Genomic DNA, 18,454 nt, shown 5'->3' with positions numbered 1-18,454 from the left:
TTTTGTCCCTCTCGTTCTTTGACAGATGGGATTCTTCCGTCGGCGCTACAGAGAGATCATCGAGGCCGAGAAGAACAGGAAGGACAGTGATGAAAGCTGGGACTGGATGGAAAAGAACCACTGAGACTTGTAGTGGGGATCCCACAGGAGCCAATGAGATTAGGGATTGGGTCGCAAAGGATCCAATAGCACGTGGTCTCGCAGCCCAGCCGCCCCCAGTGGCAACCAGGCCCTTCAGTCTTCCATATGTGGAAGAGGAGAATATTCTCCATATTTTTTGGAGACTCGATATATACTTTTTTTTGTGGGTTGGGGTCCAGGAAACAGGCTTCTGAGGTGACAGTGTGGACACTCGCTGTGGAATCCAGCCAGATCTCAAAGGAGAGGTAACTCCCAGCCAGAGAGAGCGGAGCTGCTGATGGAGACCCACGTCTGTACGGGGATGTGGCGACAGCATGAATACTGGTGGACAACGAAACCCTCAGGGCTGTTTTACATAGCAAATTTATTTTTATACATACACTTTAAGCCATATTGTATAAAACTGGGCTTCGAGAAGAGACGTGGGGGTGTTGAATGCCATTATAAACATACTGCATCTACGGTATGTTTTCCTTAACGCACTGATGTTTGATAAGAATGAATGCTCTTGGCTCCATAGCTTTACTTTGTATGCCAAAGATTTGTCCTGTATAGTATATGATTGGAGTCGTTTTGTATATTCAGTTCTTCCCGGGAGTGAAAGATTGTATCTTCTCTGTACTATTTCCGGCTTATGAATATCTGTTTTACACATCTGACCGCCCATCCCTCCCACAGATAATCAGCCAGAACTTATACTGTGTTTCAGACCCACACACACACACACACACACACACAATGATTAAAACACTGTCGTCATGTCATCCACTAGTGTTCTCTCAGAGGTGCTGAGGGCCCAGTAAAAGCACTCCCTGAGGTCATTATGATCTAGTTCAGGATGTGGTAATCAACCGCACAGTGGAGTTCTCTATTAACACTTTATTTGCCTGATTTCCTTTATTATCCACGGCTGAAGGGGTTGTGACTTATACCATTCACGCTTTAAGCTTCAAGGCTTTTCCATAAATATTCCATTCGTCATGGTCTGATAGGAGTGAATGCAACAAAGGGATTTTGTCTGGTTTAAGTTTGAAATCTCCCTGCAATGCTCTGCATGAACACATGCATTAAAACGTGCAACGTGCAGGAGAAGAATGAAATATCTGAAAGCTGCTTTTGCAAGGAAGTGTTGCTCAGGTATGCTGCTGACGTTTTAGTGAATCTTATACTGTAAGATATGATTCGTCATGACATGAGACCCGATCGTGATTTATTTCCAAAACCTTTCGAGACGTAATTTTACTATTATGTTATTAGGCGTTGGGTTTAAGCGTGAAACATGAGATGCATTACTGGTCCAGATGAAAGTCAATGGGAGTCCACCTACAGTCATTTACGGGGGCCCACGCCATGAGTAATGCCCTAAAAATAGGTGGGAATGTGCAGCACTCAATCACTACACATAAACGGGCTCTTTTGGGGCTCATGGGAAAAGCTAATTTTAAGTCAACATGGTGGAATGTCAGCTCTCTCTGCCATTATTAAAGTTCACATCTCCTCAGTAGCCGAATGCTTTACCCCACATGTTCTGAAGAGCCTGTTTGATGCTGGCTGTGATCGTGAATGAAAGTTTGCAGATCACAATGAATTTAATTTTATGTTAAATTTCCCTATAAAGAGATATTAACTACGTTATACATTTGTAGTGCGTCATAGCGAAATGAAATTAAGAGAAAAAAAGTAAATTATGCTCCAAAAATGATGTTTTGATGTCAGTTTTGAAGAATTTATCAATGATGAGTTTATGATAATTATATTAAAACAGGTATTTTGCAGTCAGATTTAAACGTGCAATGCAAAAGAACAAAAACTATATATTTTTTTTGTTTCACACTTCAGTGCTAAGACACTTTATGGCTCACTATGATTGCTTGGCTCTGTATTTTGTGCTGTATGAACCTTTTATTGATCCAGTACACTTTGTTTTACCATTTAATTCCACTGGCATGACAGCATTTACTGTAACCATTCATGTCCTCCTCCACATCTGTTCATCCGATGCTATAGCTGTATACAGAGAAATCGACACTTGACATTTTTTTGGTAAAATTTGAACTGTGATGGTTATATTTTGTTTGTATGTTTGTTGATACCGTTAATCACACCGTTATTTGGGGTTGTTCTGAGTATACTACTGTCACTGAATAGCATTTCCATTATAGTTTGCTGTATGTTTGATGTTTAATGTCATGTTGGAGCTGTATATTTATCTGTTAAAGAAAAAAATAAGTGTGAAATTCCATGGCTCTGGATGCTTTTATTGTCCACTGTGGTTGTTAGTTGTTGTTGTTTTGAAGGTGTGTGGTGCTCTCTGCTGGCTGCTTTGCTCTACAGACACAAACTACTTACATGAACTACATATTCAAGCTTCTGTGAAAACACTTTATACTCATTAATATTTGTTAAAACATGACATGCATTAGGAACATTTCAAACACTTAGGTAAAAAAAGTAATTGAATAGTATGTAAAAAAAGTCAGGGTATAGCATGGCGAAAAAAAGTCACAATATATCACGTCAAAACAATCATAAAAAAATAGTCATAGTATAGTATGTAAAAAAAAGTCATAGTATAGTATCTTGAAATAAAGTCCTAGGATAGCTTGAAAAAGTAAATTTAAAAAATCTTAGTATTACAGTTAAAATCATAAAAAAGCAATAATATAACACATTTTCAAAAGGGAGAGTAGGAAGGAAACCAAAAGATTCAGTCTTAATTACACACTCCACCTATTCCTTTGCATATATTTTTTTCAATATAGGAAAGGAAGTAACACTCATCTGCTGAGGAACTGAACTTACAAGCTTGTATTTGCTATCCTGTCGTGTATCTCACTGAGCTATTCCTCTAGACACTTCTCAGAGGTTTCATGTTGTCTTTTACTAGTTCATCAGATGATAGAAAAAAGTAATTCAAGAAGTCAGAATGTAGAAAATAGTCATGAAAAAAGTCAAAGTATAGCATGTCGAAAAGTCATGAAAAAATCACACTAAAGCATGTAGAAAAAAAGTCAAAGTATAGTATGATATTTTTGCACAACTACTATGTTTTGAACATACTATGACTTTTTTTGACATGCTATACTTTGACTTTATATGGCTTTTTTATACTTGCTTTAAGACATGCTTTTTTTATTACTTGTTTGGGCATACAATGACTTCTTGTTGAACTATTGAACTGTTGAACTACTATAGCTTTGGCTTTTACACATTCTTATCCTATGACTTTTAGAGATATTTTATGGCATACTATATTATTCCTTCATGGTGTCCTATACTATGACATTTTTCATCACTTTTTATGACAAACCATATAATGTCTTTATAAAAAAAAGGTCATAGTATAGCAGTTGAAAAAAGTAATTAAAAAAGTCAGTGTATACTTTGTCGAAAAAAAAGTAATGAAAAAGTAATAGTTTGCCAAAAAAATAGTAACAATACGAAAAACGTTTAAAAAAAAAAATAAAAAAAAATCAGTGTATCACGTCAGAAAAATACATTAAAAAGTCATGGTATAGTATGTGGAAAAAAAGTTTTTTTTAAAGTAAGAACTCCTAACACTAACTTTTAGATTAACACCTCTCCAAAAAAAAGATCATCCTTTTATAAGGGTCATCATCAGCTCTCAACCAATCAACAGCCAGCACCTGAACCCAGAGAGAGAACAAAAACACACAATAAGCAACAGTGCCTCCCTCTGGCGAGGAGGGAAAACAGCACACAACCCCAACACTTAAAGGAGTCATAACCTGGTTTTATACGTATCCAGCCCCCCTTGGATCGCTTTGAAATTTAATCAAACATTGAGCTTGTTCTGACCCTTTTTCGTACCGCGATTTTATCACGCGAGATTACGCGCGAGGTTTTGACTGGTCCGGATGTGCATTGTATAATATGTAATGAGGCGCGCGTTGATTCGCCGCAGGAAGGACAGAGCCGGGGGGGCTTGCCTGCATGCAGACTCCAAAACATAATGGCGGCGCTTCGGCGATTTCAGGTAGCGGACGGGGCGGGGTTGGGTGGTGAAAGAGGGGTGGGCTTATGCAAGTAGCCGCCACGGTGACGTCACCGTAGGCGCAGAATCAAAATCTCGTGCTTTAGGAATGCACACCCTTGTGTGCTATTCCTGTTCGGAAAAAGAGCAGAAGCGAAAAAAACGGCGCCACTTTCAAACTCCAGCCTTTCAGGCAAGTTTCAACTGAGGTCAAACACAGATATGCATGTTTTAACAAGAGAAATTGCGATTTCCTGGTGATGACTCCTTTAAATACTAATCTATGACTCATGGTCATAACAACGGGCACAACTAAGAGGGGAAATTAAACTGCTATGGATCCTATTGATGCTCGAGTCCATCGCCAGAAACGTTGATGTCATCGACATTTTGGTATCGATCCGCCCATCCCACACCCAACCACTCTTTAAACCTGCAGGGCACTGGGTTACAGGCTACAGCATGTGTTTGGTCAGGTGACCCCAGTTGCTATGAAACACCTTTCCCAAGAACAAGCTCTTCTGTGGAGCACAATGAATTATTAATTCAGCCACCACAGTGAGCACAGCTCATTCTCTCTTTGGACCGGAGGGAATCACTCTGCCAACCATGTCCTCTCTGTTTGACCACGGGTTGATCAGGACCGCGGCGGCAGAGCAGGTGGTCGCCCCGATGGCGAGTCATTTATGCCACTTGGTGCTGTTGTGTGACAGCGCAGAGGAACCTGAGCAGTTCAACCAGCTGGAGGGCGCCGCTCAGGCTGTGGCTGGAGCTACTGAGAACATGGCAGGGGTGGCCTCCAGGTGCTTGGACTTTACAAGAAGAAGACTGGTAGGTGTGATGTTACTCTTGTTAACACCAGGCTCTGTTTACTTCCAGGCAAATAAGTGACACAGAGGATGAGGTTTTGCACGAGGAGATGTCGTCCCTGTTGGAATCGGTCACCGTGTCTGGACAACATGTGCTGCTGGCGGCCCAGAAACTCAGCATCCAGCCCGGTCTGACTGAACACAGAGAGGAACTCATCGCTGCCACACAAAGCGTCTTCCTGGGCGTAGTCAAAGTAAAGGAATGCCATTAGATTGCATTGCATTTACCATTTGATATAAGATGCCACAAGTTTAAAAAATAAAGGGAGATAGGGAGGAAGGAATAGCTGCAGACACTGACTGATTAAATGCGAAGAAAGGTCCCAATAGATTCATTTTCCCCGGCTGCTTCTGCTTTAGAGTCCCAAAGGTTTCCTTAAATGGGAATAGAGCTTAACACAACAAGACATTCTAAACCTGAACTTACTTTTCACAGGCTTTGTTCCCGATCGTTGTCCAAGGTGTAGAAGAGATTGCAGAAATGATCTGGGACTTCTGTCTTAATCCATAGACACTATATTTAAAAAATATTATTATGGATTCATACTTATAGCCTATATTCAGTACCTTTGCGTTTGCTTATTGGTGCTAAACCTAAAGTTACTGCTGAGGCTGTCATTCATTTTACATATTTTTTTGGACAAATTGAAAATTTACCTGATCTGGGCCCAAATTATTTTAGGCTATATAAACAAAATTTAATTAAATTTAATTTCAGTAGACTTCATCCAGGTGGGACCATGAATGTTTGTAACACATTTCATGGCAATCTATCCAATAGTCGTTGAGATATTTCTATCCGTCACTCTGCTCTCAGGTCCTGCTGGTGGACGACGATGCTACCGTCAGGAGGGTTGTAGCTGCTGCCGATCAGGTCCTGGAGTCCCTCTCTGATCTCGGCTCCACCTCAGACATCAAGTCTCTACTCGGATCATTCCGGGTCTTTTCTGAGGCTCTGCTTCTCCTCAACCGTCTGACAGTGGAGAGAGCAAATGCCTTACGGGACCCTGGACAAGCGAAGCAGCTCCTGGATTCCTTGGAGACCCTGAGGAGGTGCATCTCCATGCTGCACACGGCCATGTGCACAACCATCAAACACCCGACGAGCGAGCAGGCGCAGGCAGCCAAGAGGTACATTCTGGGAAAGGTGCAGATCACAGTGAGCGACATCGTTCTAACCCTGAAAAGTGAATGCCGAGGCGGATCACAGGGTCCTTGTGGGTATTACACAGGGATGAAGGACAGACTGCTTCAGCTGCTCACTAGCGCCCCCACCTCCTTGATCCGAGGCAGTGGCTTTGACAGCGCGGTGAGAGACCTTGTGTTTCACTGCATGCTGGTGGCAAACTCCTCTCGTAGGGAGTTTCAACAAAGAGTGGTGGGTCACTGTCGGCACATCTTGCAGTTCTGGTCGGACATGAAAAGGATTTTGAAGTCCTCGGAGGACGATCCGGAGCAGAGCCTCAAGAGTAGCTGCTCTTTGTTGGTGCAGCAAATACAGATGCTTGACGAAGCTTTGATGACCACCGTTCTCTATCAAGTCTTGGACACGTTTCTTACAGCATCCTCTACAGTTGAGGAACTTTCAAGCGTGACAGGACAGATCCTGGTTTCACAGCCTTCCGCAGAGTTGGACCTGAACTATATTCAGCCACTCGTCGAGGATTTCATAACTTCCACGGATAGGATAATCCAAGTGGCATCTTTTATCTCGGCTGTTGCCGTCGATGCGAAGAGTTTGGAGAGCGTGGAGAACTCGAGAGCGTGCCTCACGAGACTCAGAGCTCGGATCGCACCTCTGTCACTGGAGCTGGCGGATAATTCGGTGCAAACTGCCCGAAAGCTTCACGAGGCGTGTCGAAGATGGGAGGAGGAGACCGCTCAGCTTCGGGACGCTCTCGGCGATGTAACGGACGTGAGGGAGTTCACCAGCATTGCCATCGAAGAGCTGATCGGTGATCGGCATGGATGTGACGCAGCGTACAGAGAGCAGAGTTGTAAGCTGTTTAAGGAACATGCAGCAAACCTGGTCTGTCACATGAAGCTGGTGGTCCACGCGGTGAAGAGGCACCTGGACAGGAGTGACAACCCCATCTACAGGAACGGCCTCCTGGTGCTGCTGAAACAGGTTCAGTCCTCTCAAACCAAAGTGAGCGAGGCGGTCAGAGAAATGCTTTCGGGTTCCCGTCTAAACGTGGAGGCGTATTGTCCTTTTTCGGATCACGTTTCCACGGCGATACAGCATTTTAAAGTGCTAAGAAGAGGACTGGACGGCCACCAGCATCCACATCTCCTGAGCCCGCTGCGAGAGGCGGCGCGTCAGCCTCAGATCTCACAGCCGTCGCCGCCAGAGGAAGACACCTGGGAACATGACCTGGATCATGTGATAAGAGGCCCCCGTGTTTTGGAGGTTATGGAGAGGGATTCCCAAACCGAACATGAGGAGGAGCGCTACACAGAAGCTCATAAACATGACACCTGTGATTTACGGATCCCAGCTGTCTCCGATGAGCCCAGGCTGATCCAGAAGCCTCTTGCGTTTAACCTTTTACCCCTCTTATATGAAGTTGTGACCGTGACGAAAGGGAAAGATGTGACAGCGCTCAACCAGGCCTGCACCGGCGTTCTCGAGCTGTCCAACTGTTACGCTCAAGCCACGAAGGAAGCCTCGGCCGTCGTCGACGCGGTCGATCGTCAGACGCTGGAAGGTTTCAGGGCGGAGCTGGTGTCGCTGACGCCGCTGCTCGTCCAGACGGCTCAAGAGACGGCGATGAGCTCGGCGATGAGCACGGAGAGCGTCTACAAACACGCCGTGCAGTTTACTGACCTCATAAACAACACAAGGAAGGTTCTATTGCCAGTCGCTGGGACCTGGTATCACACCGTTTACACTGAGCTGCAAGGAACGACAACGGCAGACGATGTCACGCGGCAATTCAATGAAGTGATGACTCTGTGTGCCGACGTGGTCCAGTTCTTGACATCGTCCGATTTAACCTTCCAAAGCGACAGTCAGGAAACATTCAGTGTTCTGCACAACAAGCTGAACAAAGCCCAGAACAACACAAAGTCTCTGGTGGAGTATTCCGCCTCACTGGACCGACGGGGAGATCAGCTAGAGGGTCTCTGTATCCTCTGGGGCCTGTCCATTCAGATTTTGCTGAATTCCCTCGATAAGATTTTGGGAACGGCAACTGCAACGAACCAGCTGAGGCCTCAGAAACAGATATCGGCGTTGTCCGAGAGCTCGCTTCGGATCCAAGAGGCGGCGAGGCTAACCAGCCTAACATGTAGGAGCGCTTACAAATCAACGCAGTTAACCGGATACCAGGACGAACTGAAAACACTGACCGACGCCTACCTCAAAGCTGCAGAGGAGCTCGACGCCATCCCAACCGTCATGCAACTCGCAAGATCGGAATTCCTTCAGAGACGTCTTTTGATTAAAATTAAAGTGATTTCTGCTCAGTTGAGCAGAGAAAATAAGGATTACGACTCGGCGCTTCAAAGCATCGTCAGCATCGCTTATTTTGCCGCCGAACACTTCAGGGAGAAAAACGCCGAAGACGCAGAGCAAAGATTTGACAACGCGGCTCAAACACTTTTAGAGAACGTAAAACCTGCGATCAAAAGGGTAGAGGACTCCTTACACTACATCCGTGACCCAAGAGCCCGCTCTGACCTGAGGTCCATCAACGACCTCCTGTGTTTCCGGATCTCAGACGTAATCAGCAGGGCGAGGCTCATGGTGGAGACGCACCACGTCGGTGACACACTCGGTCTGGACGTGCAGATTCAGTGCTGGTCAGCCAGCGCTCGCTATGTGGTGGAGGAGATCAGGAAGCAGGATGGGATTCACCAGGAGGCCAAGGAGCGCATCGGGGCTGGTCTACAGGGCAGGACACCTGAGGATATGAAAGAAGTGCTGACTACATCTAAAGTCAGAGACGTGGGATTACCAAGGACAATGACGTCATGGCAGAAGGGCAACACAGGAAGCGTCGATGCTGCAGGACCAAACATGAACATTGCAGCTGTGGCCAAATATGGACATATTGAAAAAGATGTAGGTATCTCACAATTAACGGTTTTAAAGTTATTCCTTTATGTCACAATAAATCACATCCCTTTTTGTCTCTGTAGGACGGTGTCCGGTCGGGCAGCTACAAAGACTCTCCTTCGCTGACCTTCACATCCCTTTTTCTAAAGCGAGAAAGCGACAGCTGGGATCCCAAAGACAACAGAATCGTCCAGGTGACCAGGAAGATGGCTGACACACTGTGCTACATGACTCAGTACTTGAGGAAGAGAGGCCCGATACCGGTAATGACCACCAGAGGGCACTTTTTACTGACTCGATTTTTGATATTTGCAGAAACTCTCATCCATTCCTTTTTCTTCTCCAGAATAAAGAAGCGTTTGTCGCTGCAGCCAAAGATTTGATCTCAAACTGCCAGTCGGTGACTCAGTTCATCAGAGTCATTGCCGACCACTGCCTGGATGACCAGTGTACGGTTGAACTTTCCCTCATAGTGGAGCAGATTCTCACCATCAGCAACCAGCTCAGCATCATCTCAAGGTAAGAAGAGCGAAGACAGGAATCAAACGCTGAACAAAGCTCAATTATTAATAAAGAAATAATAATAAAAGGCAGATTCTCTCCATGCTTAGTGTCAATGCTGTGACACCTGGGTGCAAATCATCCGATGAGATCCTGGTGAAGAACGTACAGAATCTGCTCCAGACGGTCCTGCGTGGGGTCCACGCTGCAGAGACGGCCTGCATCAGAGTAAATCCAGCACCAAAAACAACTAATAATAATATGAGGTTCTCCAAAATACTCTCCATGATGCTAACTGTCCCCAGCGCTACTAAAGGCGGTACAATGACTCTCTCGCTCCAGGGTTTGAAGCAGCCGGAGCCAAACTCAGACAGTGCAGAGGCTACAGCCTTGTGTTTCCAGTGGAGGAGGAAACTGGAGATCCACCGAGCCCAGCAGACCTCAAACCCCGACACCGACGAGCTGGGTTTGAGGAAGACCTCGTCCCACCCAGTAGCACCCAGTCTTGCCCCGCTAGTTGGCTACAAGTGACCGCTGCCCCTTCAAAACACAAGGAAAGTTAATTCACACTGAAATTAAATAAGAATGGATGCGTGACTATGAAATAAAGTACCTTATATTTGACATGTTTATTTCAGTTTTTCCATCATAAAATCACTGAAATCTGACAGACGTGTTGTTAAAATGTAATATAGTATAATCACAACCACCAAACTGACAGGAGAAATAAAACAGAACATTATTCTTTAACACTCAAAATACAGACTGTACATGTGATACAAAATAGGCATTTACAATGTGAATTATGAAAACGATTAACATAAAAAAAATGTGTAGCTTAGCTTTAGTCCAACGTGGCTCACCTTAACAGACACACAACTGCCAACTAATATAACCTGCCAAGTATTAAGATCACAACATTCACCTGTTGCAGGAAAAATAACCCTGTATGAGATCATCAACAAATCAACCGACACAAAAATCTACATGAAACACAAAGGTCATATTAATATTATATCAATGCAATGTGATCAAGATAATATTTTCACTCTTTGTATGATAAACTACTTTCTTATTCTGATGAAAAGAGTGAGAAACAGTTTACCTGCTATTTACAAGCTCAGCAGTGAGTGTTTTTGAAATGATGTAACAAATATTCTTTTACTCAATTAACTCGTTACTGCTTGGTTAGCAAGTGAACAAAAAGCTCAACACTTTAGGCCACGTTAGAATGAAAACGGCCCAACAATGTATAAAACAAATTGAATGGCTGCAATGTCGAAAAAAGTACACATTTGTTCTCAGCCAATCAGGGAACCTCTGAGTTTGACAAATCACCAACTTGTCATTAAAGTGTAAATATTCAAGAACAGATAGGTTGTAAAAAAGAAAATCCCTTGTAATAAAAATTAGCATAAACAGAAGTCTCACAAAAATAAAACCATCTTGAAATAAATAAGAAATACAAAACACTATGAAGGGAATTCTTACAATTATAGTTAGAACCAATTATTTAGCATAACTCTGCATGTAGATTCTGCAGGTGTTTGAACCCATATGGTTCAATCCTAAGTGCAGTTAACTCAATTATTTTTTTTCTGATTATTTAAAGCGCATATGGAACTTACACAAAGATAAAAGTGCTCAACATACACACTTTCAAAAAACACACACACTTCAGCATTAACACGGTTATGTTAAAAGTAACTATAGACTGCGTATGTGCACGTATGTCCATACTGACAAATGTGTGTCCCACTAGATAGCATGTGATTATGTACAGGATCATTTATATACAGAAATAAATACATTCATGAAAAGCTCAATAAAAGATGAATAAACACGTTTCATCAAAATACAAATCTTCTGACTTTTATATATTTCCACACTGGGGGGTGTTCACTGACAGAAAGGGGAAGCAGTGGGATCGAAAGTCTTGAACACATCTTTAAGTGTCCTGTCGTCACCTTCTTCCTCTGGATCGTCCAGTTTTGGCTCTTCTTCCTCGGCCTCCTCCTTCTTTTCCTCCTGCTTCTTTTCCTCCTGCTTCTTCTCCTCCTGCTTCTTCTCCTCCTGCTTCTTTTCCTCCTGCTTCTTTTCCTCCTGCTTCTTCTCCTCCTGCTTCTTCTCCTCCTGCTTCTTCTCCTCTGCCTCCTCGTGTGCTCCTGTAGAGCCCTGTCCTCCTGGTTTGGCCTGCCTGGGGTCAGTGTACTGGGGACGGATCAGCCCGGCCAGTGCCTGGATGGGGAGGTTATGAACTGCAGGGGGTTTGACAGGTGAGGCAGGCGGGACTGTGGGAGAAGTGGAGGGTGGAGGCTGATCTGAGGCAACGTCTGTGCTTTTGACCTCTTCAAAGGAGCCACTTCGTTGGGTCGGAGAGAGTGGCGGAGTATTGTCTTTCTTAGCTGAGAGTTTCAGAATGGCTGTCTTTTTGGGAGGCTCTGCCTCCTTCTCCTTCTGAGCCTGCTCGGTTTGATGACGAGGATCGTACAGGCTGATGCCCCCAAGGATGGTAGTGGGGCTCTCTAGCCCTCCACCAGAGGATGCCAGACGAGGGGCGTAAGGTGGCAGCCTCTCAGGCTCCGGCTTCACCTGGACCGTGTGAGGAGCGGAGGAGCTAGCACTGGCCTTCTGTAGCCTGGGGTCTACAGCTCCTTTCTGACTCAGCAGCTTGGAGTCCAGACTTCCTGCACGCTTGAGTCTGGGGTCAAGAGTCTTCTGCTGTCGCGGGTCTACAGGTCTCTCAGCGGCGGATCGAGTCTCCAGAGATCCAGAGGTCAGTCGACTCATACGTTCCTTCAATCGCGCAGCAACCAGCCTGGGGTCGATCGCCGGAGGGCTGGAGACGGGAGGATGGTCGGGCAGGTTTGATCGGTTCATCTGAGCGTCTGCAATGAGGGGTGGAAGGGGAAGGTTGATCGAGTGCTCCTGTTTGGGCACAAGTGAAGGGATGAGGTCCTCGGGGCCCCACACCACAGCCTGAGCGAAGGCTGGCCGCTGAAGAATGATGTCCACCCGTATGTGGCTGAACTGCTTTAACTGGCAACGAGGGTCCCGCAGCACCGCATCGGGGATGGAATCTAGAGGGATGAGAACAGCTTTGTCCCTGAGCTCCCGCTCACCTTCATCGTCGTCGTCTCCCGTAGGAGGCTTCTGAGGAACGGGCTGGCGATAGGAACTGGGCTCTATCGGTCTCGTCTTCCTGGGGTCTCGGGAGAACCGCGGGTCCGCGGCTCCATCGGAGTCCTTTTTAATATCTGGAGGTCGCTGTCGCGGGTCTGTCTTCACACGGGGGTCGTTGGGCGGGGCCCTCTCCTTCACAAGCCAAGGATCGCCCAGTGCTGGAGCCTGCTGGGCGGCCTGGGGGGGCTTGGACTGAGACATCTCACTCTGCTTCTTGAGAGTTTTAAGGATGGAGGAAACGCAGCTCCCGTCCTCCTCGTCGCTTGAGTACCAGTTTGTAGTTTCATCTGGAAAAACGGATGAAATCATATTTAAATGTTTGTGAATTGTCATTTTACTTCAGTCTGTGCTCCATTTCTATCTTAATTAATACAGGAAACCTGCTTCTTGCCTGCGGGAACGTACCTCTGTTTGCATTGGTATCATCCTGGCCCTCTGCCCTCGCTGGCTCATTTCCCTGTGGATGTGACTCCTGTTGCTGCTGCTGCTGCGTCAGGTGTAGAAAAATGGCCTTCTGTACTGCTGGTGGTAAAGACTGCAGCTGCGACTCTGCACCGGTCTGCTGCTGGACGTTCTGCATGAAGGCCAGACTAGGATCTACAACAGTGAAAATACACTTTAAAAAGAATCCAGATTTTGCACTTTCAGTCACGGTTATTATTGGATAATGATAATAAAAGCCCGACCTCCTTGTGGACCCATGGCCTGGTTTCGGAGCAAGTTGCTGAAGAGCTCTACTGGGTTGGATGTAAAAGGGAAGAGGCTCTGCAGCATCTGTAGGTCGGGTGGAGGGAACGGAGGCCTCTGCATGTTAACCGGAGGGTTGAGATTGGGGTGGTTTCCGTGGAACGGTGGGGGTTGACCAGGCGGGATCGGTGGCTGCATGGGAAACCCGTGTGGTGGGTGCTGTCCTGGGGGGCTCTGAGGCATGGGTGTTCCCATGGGAACAGGTGATCCAGGGGGAGGAATAGGAGGTGCAGAGGAGCCTGAAGGCACCATACCTCCACTCTGAGTGTCCTCTGAGCCTTCACCTGGAGTGAAGCTGGATCCACTGAAAAATAACGATCACAAGTGTACAATTAAATTGAGAATACGCTTTGAAGAGTAGGATTTGAGTTGGATATCAGATGATTGTGGTTACCTCAGACCAATCTTTTGTGCCAAGTCTACAGTAGGTTTAACCTTGATCTCAAACAGGGAGGGGATCTTCTTCCCTCCCTCTGTAGGACTGCTCTGACCAGGAGTGGGCAGCAGCCCGACCCCAGGAGGCGGCTTCGGAAGCGGGGCGATACCCTGCTTCCTCAGATCCTCCAGCTCCAGCTCGTCCTCGCGGGCGTTCTCCTCCTCAGTGTTGATTATCTGAAGAATGAATCAGAAAGAAAAATAACACAACTGTTGACAGATGAGAATCTCTTGGCATAACATTGTTTTTTTGGTTTACCTTATCAAGCAACTCTTTGGTCACATCGTTCAAAGCCTCGTGGGAGAATTTGCAGTTGTCTCCTTGATAACATTTGGCTCCAGTGTGAAAGAACTTGCACGGGTATTCATGTGCAACCACAGGTTAAGGAACAGGTCTAATTCAAAAGGTATAGTCATATGTCACATAATTATGCAATCCAATAACACACATTTAAGTTCTCATGAGTGAAGGATATTGTGCATGTAAATGCAGTTGTCTCCTTTACTGCAGTATCCTTGGAGGTAAAATTTACAAAGTTCCTTTTTCTTGTCTGGTATGACGAGCTCGTGTTCAAACTTGCACTGTTCCCCCTGAGAGAAGAAGGAAACGCATATTGTACCTTTCCCATTTGAACGTTTATGTTTATTAAAATACTTCAGCATACGTCGTTAAATGAGCGCTACACTACCTTGATGCACCGACCCTCCAGGAAATACTTGCAGATGTATCTGCCGTTGTGTTCGACTGTGTGCTGATTGATAAACTCTTTGCTCATTATTGGCCGTTTCTTCTGAAAACCGGAGGAATTTTTTCCTTCCTGTGACACAAAGTAAACAAACAAGTCTTAGTTTTCTATTTTTTGCTCAAACCGTTAATTAACAGTACAAGCATTACACTACGAAGCTGAACAGTACACTAAAAAGCATGACCCCTTACCGGTCCCATGTCCTCCATGCCCTGATCTCCTCCCCGACCTCGTCCACGTCCTCCCCAGGGTTTGCCCTTCAGCTTCTTGTTCTTGTAGAGCATCCCACGTCCCCTTCCTGGTCCACTCCCTCGGCCCCTTCCTCTCTGCCCAACTGAAAATGAAAACCAAAAAAAAATGTATTCACGGTAAATCTAGATTAAAACACCACATGTGTCGTCTGATATGAAAAGCCTTCATACACTGCTGTTGTTTCATCCCCCTCATGTTCCCTCTCTTCATCTGCTCTCTGCCGTGGCGACCCCTTCCCCGGTTCTGGGAAACTGACTCTTTGGGCTGCGGATACTCGGACATGTCGTCTTCGTAGTCCTCCTCCTCCTCGTCGTAGTCGTACTTGTCTTCGCTGTAGTCGCTGTATTTCTCAAATTCAGTGCTCTTGTGCGGCGGGGACTTGTGCGAGTTGCCGTGGCCTCCCTTAGAGTCCCGCCCATGCTGTCAAAGAGGTCAAATGTCAACACAATAAGGACTTCGTGATTATTAAGCTCCAGCGTGTGCCAGCGGTGGTGGAACTCACCTGAGCGGACTGGCTTTCCTGGCTCTTCCTGTTTTTGGGCCTCTCTGGTCGGTCGTAGTCAGAGTCATAACTGTCTGAGCTGGAGCTGCTGGAGGGGGAGTGGTGCTGAGGAGAGGGCACACAGGAAAAACACCACTTCAGAGAGAATTCTGACTTATTATGAGGAGGTCACAGTCCAAGATATATCAGCAATCTTACTTTCTGCCTGTCGCGCCTCCTCCTCTTGGACCTCCTCTTCTCTTTGTTCTTTTTGTATCTTTTCCTGGAGTGTCTGTGAGTCTTCTCTTCTTTCTCTTTGACTTTTTCCTTTTCCTTCTCTTTGTCTTCATTCACCTCTGCGGCCTCTTTATTTTCCTCTTCGATTCCAATCCCTTCGTCATCTATTTCTCCATCTTCCAGTTCGCCGTCCTCTCTTTAAAAAAGAAAAGGAAGAAAACTCAGTGGAGGTTTATATAATGTTTGTTGGCCTTGGACTCAATTAAAGTGTTCACATCATGAGTAAAACATCAGATGAGCATAGAATCCAGAATCACGATTTAATAACAGATAAAAATTAAATGACACTAAAACATTCATCATGCATTTTCCCTTAATTTGCCATAAAGTACTAAATATCATGCCATACAGTTTCCAATACACCCTCAGCCTTTTCTTTTCATGTCAATAATTCAAAGCTAAATTTTGATTCCCTGGGAACCAGCGTGTAGTTATTTCAGGAAAGCCAAATTAAATTAGACCTCGGGTCGAGTGCCATGCATGAAAAACCTTGGATTTCTCCGAGCGAGGTTATTCAGTTTATTTACTTAACGACAGCCTGGAGTCAGAGATTAAGATGATGTCGGCCCACATATAACCTTTATGACAAAAGGTCCATTATTACTGTCGAGTAAAAAGTATTCTTACTTAAATAGTCATCAAAAAACTATCCGGTTGAAAAGGCCCGAGCACTCCCGTGGGAACTTTCCAAAAGGTATAATTACAGGATTGTAAATATCTAACAGGCAGGACAAATCTTGGCAGGAGCGTCCGAGGCTGGACACTGAAATACTAACGTCTATTACTGTTATGATCAGTATGCAAGCATCATTTTAGGAAGAAATTTGGTCATTCTTTCTATTATCATGCTGCAGCAGAGTACTTCATATACACACTGCTTTTATATCATATTTCAGACAGGGTACATTAAGTCGATTTACTAATAATCCTATGGTTCTGCAGTCATCTTGAATTATGCCTGTACCAGTTGTGATATATCAATCATTCCTGTGCTATTACTCTTTTCAGAACATGTAATATCAGCTGCTTTAAAAGCATAACGCGAGTAGGTGCATGAAACAAAAACACTGTGGAATAGGAAACAATATCCCTCCGCTGATCCAGGTCTGTTTTCACAGATAGCAGCTACCTCTCCCTCTGACACCAGGCTTCAACCCGACACCCTGCACGCCCAAAACCACCACGACACTGAACCTAAACCTCACTTTAAGTCCACTAAAAGCAGCGCACACCTCAAGACTCACTAGGATTTGCCAACTTGAATACGTTGCATTATTATTGGGATAAATGGAATAAAAAGACCATAATTCTATTAAAATACTTAATTCTAGCATGAGTGGTAGAATATTGTGTATAGGGATGATATGCAAATATCCCAGCATGACTATTCAAAGCTTATGGAAACACATTTTCCCATTATACTATAATTACAGTAACAACCAAGGGGCAATAAAAATCTCATTTTTACTTTGAGAACAATTACAATCATATTTGAAGTACCAATTGCAATACTTTACTATACTTTTAGACCCATTTAAGGACTTAACACAGTAGGCTATCCAAGCCAGAGGAAAAACTGATGCCCAGAGGTGTAAAACAGTGAATATTCAACAGAACAAACACCAGCCATCCTCCTTCTTCGTAGCTTCTCAGTGAAATCACCAGATTCAAAATATTTGGTTCGACAGCGGCAAACTGTTCACCCTCTCTGTTGGCATGCCCAGTCATGACTAAAACCCAATCACAAGGACACAGGTCCAGCACAAGCCCCATAATCTCTCAACCCTGCGTGAACCCTGTCACGCTCGCAGCGAGTACTGCCAGGTGTCCGCCAGGGGGCAGTACAGCAAAAAGGATGGGCGTGGCTGTTGCATTTTTTACATCACCAGACATTTGCATAGCCTCCTGCAGAGATGGCTACGGATGAAGTCATGAATTCAGCCCCCAGTACCACAACAAACACAAACGACGAGGTCTGCTATCTCGCATGGAAAATGAACAGCATGAGTCTCATCGACACATGGAAATCCAGGCTTGTTATGCAAAGAGGCATGCAAAGATTTCTTTTTTTTTTTTTTTAAGGAGGGGGAAAAAATCGTGGACCCTAAAACCCTGCAATTCGTGGTTAAATAAAAAAAGAAAACAGTAACACAAGCACCCACCACATCACTGAAACGCACAGATGAGCGTATTAAGAATTGCATAAGAATGTTACTCGACCTTTCATCCCCTGCAAGCTCAGAGTCTGTCATGTTTTTGTCAAGAACAGGGGCTGGGGGACTGGAAACAAGGCTCACAGAAGCCATTGGAACACGGATCTGCCCTCCCGTCTCTCTCCGGGTACAGGAGTGAAATTAACTCAGTCACTCAAAGGAGACGTTGGTTTGTGAGAGATGCTGGAAGATCGCAGACTGGAAAAAACTCACGGTGTTACATGTCTCGACAGAGACAGTGAACAGACACTCTCCTCTTTCATATCAATGACGTTTTAACTCTGTGAGCGCAGCTTGATACCCCGCTTTGCTAATGTCCCGTCGGTTGACAGCTGCCATGGTGAGATAGAGGAGACGGAGGGAGAAACAGACAGAAATGTAACCATGTTCGTTGATTTCAGCATCTTCATAGGTTTTCTCAACAAGGGACATCATCTCAAAATGGCTTCTGAGGTCTGCAGCACATTCCTCGAGCATGTATTCCTCCGCGTATTTATAGTCCCGCCCGGATCGCTCTAACGTGCTGGCGGCGAAT

At 45.2% G+C, this 18,454-nt stretch overlaps 3 protein-coding genes across 3 annotated transcripts in view; 2 read left to right on the top strand and 1 right to left on the bottom strand.

Moving 5' to 3' along the window:
* The window catches only part of itga9 (integrin, alpha 9), a 44,048-nt gene extending 41,678 nt beyond the window's left edge, over positions 1 to 2,370 (top strand). The window contains exon 28 of the mRNA XM_084021893.1: positions 26 to 2,370. Coding sequence (XP_083878019.1) covers positions 26 to 124 — 99 coding nt within the window. The 3' untranslated portion in view covers positions 125 to 2,370. The remainder of the gene's footprint in view (positions 1 to 25) is intronic.
* Positions 2,371 to 4,721: 2,351 nt separating this feature from the next.
* Positions 4,722 to 10,112, top strand: LOC311020704 (uncharacterized protein). Its single transcript, XM_084020913.1, has 6 exons — positions 4,722 to 5,198; positions 5,822 to 9,070; positions 9,148 to 9,327; positions 9,411 to 9,583; positions 9,676 to 9,793; positions 9,908 to 10,112. Exons 1-6 carry the CDS (start codon positions 5,055 to 5,057, stop codon positions 10,094 to 10,096), a joined length of 4,053 nt encoding a protein of 1,350 aa, XP_083877039.1. The 5' UTR covers positions 4,722 to 5,054; the 3' UTR covers positions 10,097 to 10,112.
* Positions 10,113 to 10,184: 72 nt separating this feature from the next.
* On the bottom strand, positions 10,185 to 18,431 carry zc3h6 (zinc finger CCCH-type containing 6). The gene is made up of 12 exons (XM_084021970.1): positions 17,927 to 18,431; positions 15,629 to 15,842; positions 15,431 to 15,535; positions 15,099 to 15,348; positions 14,868 to 15,010; positions 14,620 to 14,748; positions 14,407 to 14,521; positions 14,190 to 14,299; positions 13,890 to 14,107; positions 13,435 to 13,799; positions 13,154 to 13,345; positions 10,185 to 13,035 (listed from the first exon to the last, which is right to left on the bottom strand). The coding sequence occupies exons 1-12, from the start codon at positions 18,010 to 18,012 to the stop codon at positions 11,465 to 11,467; spliced, it is 3,498 nt and encodes a 1,165-aa protein (XP_083878096.1). The 5' UTR covers positions 18,013 to 18,431; the 3' UTR covers positions 10,185 to 11,464.
* Between the last annotated feature and the right edge of the window lie 23 nt (positions 18,432 to 18,454).

This window comes from Eutrigla gurnardus (assembly GCF_963514095.1).
Source record: "Eutrigla gurnardus genome assembly, chromosome: 11".
NCBI classification, from domain to species: domain Eukaryota; kingdom Metazoa; phylum Chordata; class Actinopteri; order Perciformes; family Triglidae; genus Eutrigla; species Eutrigla gurnardus.
This window is presented reverse-complemented; position numbering and strand designations above follow the sequence as displayed.

Excerpts from the sequence above, each read along its gene's own strand:
- LOC311020704 (XM_084020913.1), top strand. The coding sequence starts at position 5,055 with ATGTCGTCCCTGTTGGAATCGGTCACCGTGTCTGGACAACATGTGCTG. Across the intron at positions 5,199-5,821 it reads TCTTCCTGGGCGTAGTCAAA|GTCCTGCTGGTGGACGACGA; the intron begins GTAAAGGAATGC and ends CTCTGCTCTCAG. Across the intron at positions 9,328-9,410 it reads GGAAGAGAGGCCCGATACCG|AATAAAGAAGCGTTTGTCGC; the intron begins GTAATGACCACC and ends TTTCTTCTCCAG.
- zc3h6 (XM_084021970.1), bottom strand. The coding sequence starts at position 18,012 with ATGGCTTCTGTGAGCCTTGTTTCCAGTCCCCCAGCCCCTGTTCTTGAC. Across the intron at positions 15,843-17,926 it reads GAGCTTGCAGGGGATGAAAG|AGAGGACGGCGAACTGGAAG; the intron begins GTCGAGTAACAT and ends TCTTTTTTAAAG. Across the intron at positions 15,349-15,430 it reads AGGAAAGCCAGTCCGCTCAG|CATGGGCGGGACTCTAAGGG; the intron begins GTGAGTTCCACC and ends CCTCTTTGACAG.